This window comes from Octodon degus, unplaced genomic scaffold (genome assembly GCF_000260255.1).
Source record: "Octodon degus isolate 3935 unplaced genomic scaffold, OctDeg1.0 scaffold00297, whole genome shotgun sequence".
Classification (NCBI taxonomy): domain Eukaryota; kingdom Metazoa; phylum Chordata; class Mammalia; order Rodentia; family Octodontidae; genus Octodon; species Octodon degus.
This window is the reverse complement of record NW_004524873.1, coordinates 1,400,997-1,412,411: the sequence shown is the minus strand read 5'-3', so window position 1 is coordinate 1,412,411 and position 11,415 is coordinate 1,400,997. Positions and strand designations below refer to the sequence as shown.

At 35.6% G+C, this 11,415-nt stretch overlaps 1 protein-coding gene across 1 annotated transcript in view; it reads right to left on the bottom strand.

Moving 5' to 3' along the window:
* Positions 1–11,415, bottom strand: part of CUNH9orf84 (chromosome unknown C9orf84 homolog) — a 98,286-nt gene that overhangs the window by 43,388 nt on the left and 43,483 nt on the right. The window contains exons 10-13 of the mRNA XM_004647274.1: positions 10,268–10,684; positions 6,526–6,636; positions 5,373–5,549; positions 5,176–5,277 (exon numbers count right to left, since the gene is read on the bottom strand). Of these exons, the coding sequence (XP_004647331.1) occupies positions 5,176–5,277; positions 5,373–5,549; positions 6,526–6,636; positions 10,268–10,684 (807 nt within the window). The remainder of the gene's footprint in view (positions 1–5,175; positions 5,278–5,372; positions 5,550–6,525; positions 6,637–10,267; positions 10,685–11,415) is intronic.

The following is an 11,415-nucleotide window of genomic DNA, read 5'->3' as shown; positions in this document are numbered from 1 at the left end:
ACACACTCCACCTATTCCGTGAATATATCCTAACCTTCCTTGCCTTCTAACTTGTTGAAAATTATTCCACTTTTCCTAAATCCTAGAATTTTCTTTTCCTTTTTTTTTTTTTTAAAGACAGTATCTTGCTATGCAATTCAGGCTGCCTTGCTAGAAGTCACTATATATCCCAGGCTGACCTTGCATTCACAGAGATCCTCCTGCCTCAGCCTCCCAAGCGCTGGGAATACAGGTGTACGCCACCACACCTGACATGCAAGTCCTCTTGGAATGGTGATACACTGAACTTTCTTATTTTAATATTTTCCAATCCTTATATTTTTAATTTTAAGTACATTTAATTGCATATTATAATGAGTTATATGTATGCAACAGAATATTTTTACAACATTCCTTACAGATATTTGTGTCATTCACACAGTACATAAAGCCATCAATGAGAATTTAGATACACATACAAAAAAGAGAGAACAACTAGGAAATAAGTCATAATAAATCAATGATCCTTAATTTACATGAAACAGAAGTTTACGGTCATATTTCTGTCTTAAAGGTATAAAAACAGTTAATCTAATCATATTTTATGCTATTTTTGCAGTCCAAACTATTTTCTTACCATTTTCTCTGTGCAACTCTGTACTCCACCTCTGATTATTTATGTATATGATAACTGTATTATCATATAAATTCTTTCACAGATTAGGTATGATAGAAAAATATATTTAAATTTTAAAAAGTTATGACAAAAGATATGTCATTAACTGCCCTCAAAACATCTTCCCATTTGAAAAACACTTATTCTATCATTATTACCACCTTTTTTCACTGTGTAGCAGTATTACTGAGGAATAACTGACATACCATTTTTTTTTTTTATTTTTCCGGAACCAGGGATTGAACTTAGGCCCTTGTGCTTACCAGGGAAGCGCTTATTCCACTGAGCCATCTCCCTGGCCCCTACTATAAATTTTAGTACCACACATAATTTAATAAATGTCAACACATATACGTGATCATGAAATCATTACCACAATCAAGACAGTGAATATATCAATCACTCCCAAAATTATTTCTTTTTCATTTTTCATTAGGGAAGGGTCTATAGGATGTCCAGGGTCTCACTACTAGATTGGACTCATAGTCATCCACCTGTTTATAGCCTCCCAAGAGCTGGGTTTATAGGCATGCGCAACCATGCCCAGTCTCATTCGCTGTCTGCCGTCTCAGTGTGCTGCAGCAGGCACTTTAATCCACTGAGCTATTTGGCCAGCCCCCAAAATTATCTTGTACCCCTTTGTAATACCACTCTTTCTGCACACTCTGCATGTCTCAGGCAACTATGGACTTGTTTTTGGTCACTGGAGATTGGTTTGCATTTTCTGAATGCTTATATAAATCTAATCATATAGTATGCAATCTTTTGTTTGGCTTCTCTGCAGCAATGAAACTCAGCTATGGTGGTCTGTGTTTCAATAGTTCTTTTACTACTTAGTATGCTATTGAATGTGTATACTCCAATTTGTTTATTTATTTTTTTAAAGGTTTTAATTTTATTTATTTTTATTTATTTATTTGTGTGTGTGTGGCCAGCTCAATCCACCAGGGGGCAGGGCTGGCTGGCATGTGGTGCTGGGGGATTAAACCGCGGTCCCTGTGCTTTGCTAAGTGTGTTCTAAGTAGGTGCTTTAGACCACTGAGCCATCTCACCAGCCCTCCAATTTGTTTATAAATTAATCTTTTGATTGATATTTGAGTTGTTTCTAAAAGGTTGAATATTACTATGTACATTCACATGCACTTCTTATATAGATGTATACTTTTTTCTCTTGAGTAAATACCAAAGAGTGAAACAGCTGAGTCATGTGGTAGGTCTATTTCACTTTAAAGAAACTGCTGAACTATGTTCCAAAGTTTCACCATTTAAGCCTCCTACTGGCAGTGGGTGAGATTTCCACTTTCTTCACATTACTTCCCTCTCAGCATGGGGGAGACCAAAAGCCATGGAGCAGAGCCTATGGGGAGAATGAGGCCCACAGCTCTCTTTACAATATACCTTACCTCCTTAGAGGCCACCTTTATGAAACTCTTGGGTATCCTTTTATGTAAAAATTTAAAATTTATGTGACACACACACACACACACACACACACACACACACACATATATATATATATATCATTCAGCATTTTTCAATGAACCATTTTACATATGCTAGCCAATTTGTGTAGTATAAATGGAAAGTATAAAGAATGAAACTCTTGTCCCTACAACACACAGCAAAAAACGGAATTTTACCAGTACCTTTAGCTCCCTGTGCACCCACCCTGACACAGCAAAGACTTCATCCTAAACTGCAGCAGTTTCCTGAGTAGCCTCCAGTCCTGCTTCCTCCAATCAGCTTTACCTATTGCAGCCAGCATGGTCACTAAAACCAAAAATCTAATCACATCATTCTTTTGCTTAAAAATGGTTCCCTTATTCCCACTGGCCTTTGGATAAAGTCCAAGTAAATTACTAAAGCAAGCCCTTTACCACAGGATCTGTCTTCTACTTCATGTCTCATTTTGTGTTCTCTGTCCCTCCAGGTGTCATGCTATTTTTCAAAACATACCACTGTATCATGGCCAGAGAAAATGGCTTTTGTAAGCTCCTTTACTTCCTCAGTATGTACCATTATTATTGGTTGTTCACTTCTGTGTTTCCACCACTTGACCATAAAAGCTTTGAGGATAGAGACTTCATTTGACTCCTCTCTTATCCCTGGGACATAGCAGCTGGCACTATGGATGCTCAGAAGTGGTTGAATGAACAAGTAAATGAATGTTAGGCTCTAGGACAAAGAAGTTCCACAAAAAGTTCCTAGTCTTAGCCAGGTGTAGTGGTGCATGCCTGTAATCCCTACTTTGGGAGGCTGAGACAAAAAGGATTGTAAGACTGAGCCCAGTCTGGGAAATTTAACAATTAATTAAGACTCTACACATAAAAAATAAAAAGGACTAGAGATCAGCAAACTGTGAAGTCCCTGCTACCACACACATACAAGTTCCTAATCTAGATGAATACACAACTGTCCCTCATCTCCACCAGGCATTGGTTCTAAGATCCTAGCAGATATCAAAATCTGCAGATACTGAAGTCCCTCATATAAAATGATATGGTAATTACATATAACCAACATCAGTCTCCCAAATACTTTAAGCCATTTCTAGATGTTATAATACCTAATACAATATAAACCTGTATAAACAATTGCTGTATTTTTTAATGAATTTGCCCTTTTAATTTTTTTTTTTTTATTTATTTAGTACAGGGTCTACAGGGTCTCACTACACAGATTGGACCCATAATGATCCTCCTGTTTTCAGCCTCCCAAGCGCTGGGATTACAGGCATGTGCCACCACACCCAGTCTCAATCACCATCTCAGCATACCCTGGGGACAGAGCCAGCACAGCTAGTGGTGCCAGGGATTGAACCCCCATCCCTGTGTCTGCCTAAGCAGGCACTTTAATCTGCTGAGCTATCTGGCTGGCCCATGTATTATTTAGGAAACAATGACAAGAAAAAAATTGTATATGTTCAGAATAGACAAATTTTTTCTGAATATTTCGATACACAGATATAGAATCTCTGGGTACAGAGGGCTGGCTGTATATAAATAAATCAATCTCTTTGCTAAGTCAACAGCAAACCTGGCAAGGATGGTAGATGTGCATTGGCTTCTAAATCTCACTAGAGGGCACTATGAGCAGGATTCAGAATTTCCTTAAACACTGTTATTCACAGTTTGAATGGATATATGATTTTAAGTGTTTATTGTTGTTTAGTGCTGTGTTTTAATAAGATACCTATTGGGTTCCTGGATTATCTGGGCCACTTGTGAGTTGGAAGGATGCATTTCTTTGAGGAGTAAATGAGAATTTCACCTAACTAGATAGCTCACTGTTAGGTTTAGGTCTAGTTGACCTTCGAAAACCTCATGAGGTCATGTGGCAGGGACTTCTAGAGTTTGAGATAAACTCATGATCCACTGGGATTATTGGTCTTAGTACTGTTGCAATGGGTATGAATACTACACCAAGCCTGGGGAATACAGCCTGAATGCAATTTAAGGGAGACAGACTTCCTCTCTGCTGCCATTGTTGCTGCTACTCCTCCATTTTGCTCCTTTGCTCTTTGCTGCCACTGTGAAAGGTTTTGGTTTCGTGTTCCACTCAGCCTTGGAGCCAGCGTAGTATGGACTGAAACCTCTAGTAACTATGAGCTAAATAAACCTTTCCTTTCTTTATTTTGGGTGTTGGGTATTTGTCCCAGCAATGAAAGAAGAGTAACTGAGACACTCACAATGGTCTCATTAATCTTAAGGTAAATTACAGAGTACTCTATGATGAATATTCTTCAGGCAGTTCTCCATAAATATTATTTCTCCAATCAAAGGTTATCAGAAATATTGACCATGCTGTACTTGCCATAGTATACACTCTGCCAAGTATTGTTAAGTACATTATAGTTAATTTTAGAGGGTCCAAAATGGTGGTTTTCCTTTTTCATCAGTTAAATCCCGAGTGTTGATACTGGACCAACTTGTCTAGAATCTCCAGTAAGAACTGGACACTAACAGCCTTCAGTTACAATACTTGGAATAATTAGAAGGTATTTCATCACATGCCCTTCTACTCTTCATCTATCTTCATTACACTTTTCAGCTTCCATAATAGTGTCGGTTCTACAAATAGCTAGGCTATCAGTGACTGTCAATCAGAATTTGGACACCTGGAGCTACTTGTGCTTTAGGACTCCAACTAGTATTCATTATAGCTCAATACTCATCAAAACTTTGGAATACAGAAATAATGAACGTAATAGAGAATTAATGACCACCATCAAAATTAAAAAGTGTACGTTCTGGGCTGGAGGTGTGATTTTGTGATAAAGCTCTTGCCTAATGTGTAAGAAGCCCTAGGTTTGATCCATAATACTGCCCAAAACAAAACTCAGAAATATATTTTCTTTTTTTTTCACATATATACATGTGTATATTGTTATATCAAAATGTATATACACTTAGTATAATAGAAATAAAAGATACTTAATTTCTTAAGAGATGTTTTTCTGAAAAGTAAACTATTTCCAAAGAATTATTTCAGTAACAAAACATAAAATTTTCTCAACTAACCCAATGCTGTGTCTAAGTTGCATGCTACAAGAACATCTCTGATTGTTACCAGAAGGTGTAAAAGACCAGCATGCTTGAATGTCATTTCTTTTTCATCTGTACCTAAATAAGCAAAAACACAGAAAACATATTACAATTTTAGAACGTGTATTGGAATGCACTTAATAAGAATAAAGAACATGTATTATTATACTTACCTTGGTGAATGGCATCGTCAATTAATTTCTCTTGTTCCTTTAAGAAGAACCTTGTTTGGTCAAAAGTAACAGTGGCAAATTTCCAATTAGCAGCAGGGAGAGTACAGAGGCACACAAGTTTTTTTAAGATAAGAGTAGCTGATGCTTCTAGGAAACAGTATGCTTGACACTGACTAACTGTAAAAACAAAAACATTACAAGTAATGTTTTCATAAGGATGATATGCTGTTTTTGATAGCACACTGAACATGTACCTTCATGGAAACCTGAACTTCTATCCAAATTATTTTGTGAGTTAAAACCAGAGCGTATTAGATAGAATTACATACGGTATTTATTTCATGAACTAGTAAACAAAATCCTCATGTAATTACATAATTATCTAGCTATCTCACTTATTAGCAGAGATTTATTTGATAACTCATTTAACAGGGCAAGTGTGAAGAACCTTATAAAGAGAATTACATAATTTTCTTTTTCCTTCCAATATTAAGTTACAAATTTAAGCCAAATTTCTAACAATGACCAATGTTTCTAGTTTGTTGTTTTTTTTTTTTTTTTTTTTTTTTGGTTTCTAGTTTTCATTGGACTTCTATTAAAGATTTGCTTAATCATTTAGAGATACATAAAATTATATAATACATAACATTTAACCAAAAGAATGAAAAGTTATCTGAGAACTAGTAAATTCTTACCAATTTTAATCATGAGTATGACATTCTTAAGCAAGATATACTTAGGAATCGAAGAATATTCTTTGCAACTGAACAAAAATTTTAATCAATACAGGAACCAAATAGTAACATTTCTACACCCTGATAGTGGGTCAGAGAATAGAAAGAGCAACTGCTAGCAATTCATTTTTCAGACGTGGCAGAAGAGTCTAAGGACCTGAAATTTGTTTTTCTCTGATGAATGTAGGGAGGCAGGAGCAGTTTTAATAAAGAAAGAAGTAACAATTACTAGACTGGAGTAGGGGGAAGGAGTGGGGCAGAGACAGTAAACAGGACATTTTAATTCTGGAAATAACTTGAAAGAAGAGGAATGAAAAACTTCTGAAGTAAATGAAGAATAGAATTGTATGTCTTGATATTCAGGAAAGGGCTTTCAAGTTAAGTAAATGTGAGCGTATTTTAAAAAGCATGCAGCATACCTGATGCTTGAATCTCAATGATATTATCTGCTCCCCTTTCCGGATTCATTTTCTCTACAGTTTTGTTAGTAAAAACAACAAGACTTTCCTCTTTATGAGTCAGTTCTTGATCTTGAAATTCTAACAATAAATATTAATTAGTGTTTTTCAGGAGCAATTTTATTTTATTATTATCATTATTATTATTATTATTTTGTGTGTGTGTGTGTGGAACTGGGGATTGAACTCAGGTCCTTGCACTTGCCAGGGAAGCGCTTATTCCACTGAGCCATCTCCTCAGCCCCTTTCAGGAGCAATTTAGTGTTGCTTTACTTTAATATTTCTATAATTTTTGTTAAATTTCTTCAGTGAAATACACCAGTACAAAACAGAATTATTCCAATCAACAGACCTACCACCATGCCACATAGGAAATGAACGATAAGAACAGAAAGAACTTTGGCAACAGATTACTGCTTTGTCCTTTGTTCTGACGCTAGTCTGAGTATCCTCATATATAAAACATGGACAAATGTACCTACTTTAAATGTTATGGGGTAAACATCATGTACAGTTCCTGACACATAAAAGGTCCAAAAATTTTTACTCATTTCTCTGTGACTTTCTCCACACTCTTCCTTCTGCAACTAGTCCTCTCCTCCACCCAAACCTTCCCTATCTCCATCCTTTCTCAAGTAAGGCAGTTCTTACTGCTCACCCTTCAGTTCTCAAGCACCATCTATATAAGGTCTTACACAGCTGCACACCTTACCCCACCTTCCAGACCTGTAAGTGTCTCTGGTATTTGTTTCCTCAGCCTTCTAGGCATAGTACTGAACTTATCTGGATGTCTAGCTTTTTTTTATTATTATTAATCGCACTGCTAGCATCTCAATGTCAGCAACAGCAGCGTGTTTATTTCTAAAATAGTGTCTGGCACAGAGTAGTCAATAAATCTCTCCTTTATTTCCCTTCTTTTTTCTTTCCTAAGCATTTTCAGAAGATATATATGCCACTGTGTGTGTGTGTGTGTGTGTGTGTGTGTGTGTGTGTGACAACAATAATGTGATCACACATATGATAATTTTACAAATACCATCCTGACATATTTTGACATATGATTTTTTTTTTTTTGTGGTGCCAGGGACTGAACTCAGGACCCTGTGCTTGCCAGGCAAGCACTTATTCTACTGAGCTATCTCCCTGGCCCTGATATATGATACTTAAACACTTAACTAAATGATACATTAACTAAATGTACAATAATGGAGCATATCCTAGGCTTGATTGTATTATTTTTTCAAGCATAGTTTCAATAACTATAAATAATTTGAGCAGATTCAATTAATATTAATTACTGAAATCCTTGAGGTCTAATAATGTATAATATTTCTTCTTAAATCAACCATAAAGACAAAGCAAAATACACTCTTACTAATTATGATTACTGGTTATAATATGTCTCCTTGACTGGATTAAGAAATGCTCAGATTAGTAAGCCCAATTTTGGATGTGTCTCAGTGGTCCTTGAAATCATTACATAGCCAAGACTGGCCTTGAGCTCATGGAGATCGTCCTGCCTCACCCTCCAGGTGCTGAGACTGCAGGTGTGCATCACACCTGGCTCTTCTTTTTTTATCTTTTAAGCAGCTTTCTTATGCCATGGCCTCCCACCATGATGTTCCCAACTTGTTAACCAATTGCAGACTGAATCTTCTGAAGGCATGAACCAAACAAACTTTTCCTTTTTTAAGCTGTGGATGTCAGGTAATTTTCCCATCAATGGAAAACTCATTAATAAAAAAAAAGTTGGAGAACCAGGCATACTTTGAGAGTCAAATAGCTTGCTAACTACACACCAGTTTTAGGCAGAGTTGCCCATCCAGTCCTAGGACATGCCGGATTAGCATAGAATTCCCTTTGGGAAAAGAGTTGTGACCTAAGAGAAACTGAAGATACGTTCCTCCTGGGAGTTTATTAATCCAAGTTTATGCCCAACTTGTATTTTTGAAATTTACAATTTAGACAATTCCTTCCACCCTTTATAGGGAAAAGGTATAAAGTAGCAAAGAAGCCAAGAGCATAACACCAACTGAGGAAACATAAGGAATATTAAAGCATTTCCATCTAACACTAACATGCTTTGAATTCCTTAGTAAATGAATGGTCTATTTTTATTTAAAAAGTCTTTATATTTTTTCACCTTTCTTGTTAATTTTCTGTATTTTATGTTACCAATATATCCTATAATAAACTGTTATCACAATAGCAACCAGAAAAAGATGTCAGTGCTAATTTTAGAGTGGATTCTCTTTCAAATCCAAATATGAACTGACTTTGAAAATCTTAACAAATCAGAAAATAACAGATCTTTAAAACTTTCAACTTTTATAAGCATTATTTATAATTCTTTATATTTTGCTCCTTTTACACAAAAGCTATCTTTGAATTATAGTATAAATGTTTGTAAGAATGATCTCAGTTACATATAGAATTGTCACCTAATAAGGTAAGTTATAAGGCAGTTAAACTACTATGTAAACACTTTAATTCTTGAATTTAAAAATACTTCTCTAATTTCAGAGCCTTGACTTTGTGTTTACCTAATCACTCCACATAGTGTCCAAAACCCCTAAAAGGGTACTTTACAAGGTATACTGCAAATTGGTATGCAATTCCCTATTCATCTGCCCAGAATTAGGAATTTGGGAGTTTTCTTTATATTGGATGGGGGAAAGGAGGGAAAGAACTGATATTTTAATATTTAATCTTTCTTAAGTCATTATTAAATGGTGATTTATTTTTAAGGATACTAAAACCTGGGCAGTTTTATTACATAGCTATAGGATACTGGCTAAAATAATTTAAAAGGTGGTAATGGAGAAATTGAACTTATGACTATAGAGACCAGGTTTGGAAAAATACTTTCAATACAATTTAAATACAGGAAGACATCACACACACACACACACACACACACACACACACACACACACACACAAAAATACTGCTCTGCATTTTCACCAAAATATTCACCATGAAAAATGCACTGACTGACAGTAATACAACATTAAGTCGATCTATAAAAGGCTGTCATAACTTTAGGAAAAAATACATGCAACCACCATGACATTATGAACTGAGATTATTCACAGGGCATGTAGGAGAGTAAGTCCTAATTATGCTCTAAATCATGTAAATATTTGTGCATTTATTTCATCAGGGCAATGCCCATCAAAATTATTCTAGAATACCTTTTTTTTTTTTTTAGCAGAAATGAAACGTTTTAACATACTATACTACCTGTAATGTGGTTGGAAGCAGGAAACATGACAATTACAAGTCCAGTAGAAACTGTTTTGTAACATTAGAAAGAGTAATAAGCACAAAAAAATGAGCAAAGGAAGTCTTAAGTCACATTAAGATGAAAGTTAAACTACTGATATAGGGCTATCAGTGAAAAAAGAATGGCAGAATGACCAACAAAAATTAAAAATTTGACTACATTGTAGAAAGCAAATTGTGTAAATAGTGGGTCTTGTTACAAATTCAAATGCACTTTTTAATTTTTTGGAAAACATCTAAATCTAAATCTGTATTATCTCCACATACAAGAATTTTTATAAATCAATGGCATTTCCTTTGACTATGAAAAATAATATAATTTTATCCAAGAGTTTTATATCTTCGTCTTCTATAATATATCATGCACTTAGTTTTTGAACCCATCAGATCAATGTTAAAATATTACTAAATTACCTACCATCTTTTTTATCATGGTCTATAACTTCAGCCTTTGAAGTACAAGTCTTATATTTACTTCGTAGCATAATAAAGTTGCTTAAAAGGTCCAAATCATTCTCCTGTTTTTTACCATGTTCAAAACATGTTTTTTCAATTCTTGTAGAGGGAGATGATTCAATAAATGGTACAGTGTGGTCAAGTTCAAGGTGATCTTTGGCTTCTTCCTTTTGATTTATTTGGTCAATTATTTCTTGATCATTCTTTAGCTTTTCTTCATTTTTTGGTGTTTCAATAGAGATACATTCATCAGATAAACTCATATCTGTTACTTTACTTGCCAGAGATGGACTCTCTTGTGGAAGTGATATATGGTCTTGTGTAAACTTCTCATTAATAAGTGCAAAAGGTAAGGAACGACTTTTATGTTCTGGATAAGCTGAAAAAAAAAGAATTAAAAAAATACTGAGAATTGCTTCCATGCCTTAAAAGAGCATTCTATTAGGAAATTAGTGCCACATTTGTTTCTTATTAACATAACTTGATCATGAGGAATATTTTGTTTATTGTTTAAAAAATCAATTTTGGTCTAAATAAAATAAAAACTTAAAAATATAAACACTTACATAATAAGCTTGTAATGGGTCACAGTCTTAGAGTTAATGGTTCCTGAAAACTTAGGTAATAGGTAAGCCACAAAACGAGAATAAAATACTTGATATGTATAAAGCTGACAAACGAATTGTATCCAAAATATATAAAGAACTCTTATAACTCAATAAGTAAAAGAAGTTCAATTAAAAATTGGCAAAATAGAGATCCAGTCCTAGCCCAGGCCCGGTGAGTATGTGGGAGAGCTTCCGGCTACCCTGCGCCTGTGGGACCTACTGGTCCCACCCCAGGTGCAGCATGGGTGAGCCCCTCTTTCACGCCTTTGGGACACCCCCCAGCACTCTGTAGTACCCCCCAACCCTGAACACCGAGTGGGAATTTCTGTCATGTTCCGGGAACCCCCAGATCCAGTCCTAGCCCAGGCCCAGTGAGTGTGTGGGAGAGCTGCCTCTCTCCCCTACTCCACCTTGTCCCCTCCAGACTCAGCTCAGGCCTGGCATACAGGCCTGGGGTGAAACCCTGCAGCTGCAATCCCTGAAGAGAGTGTAGGGGACAGAA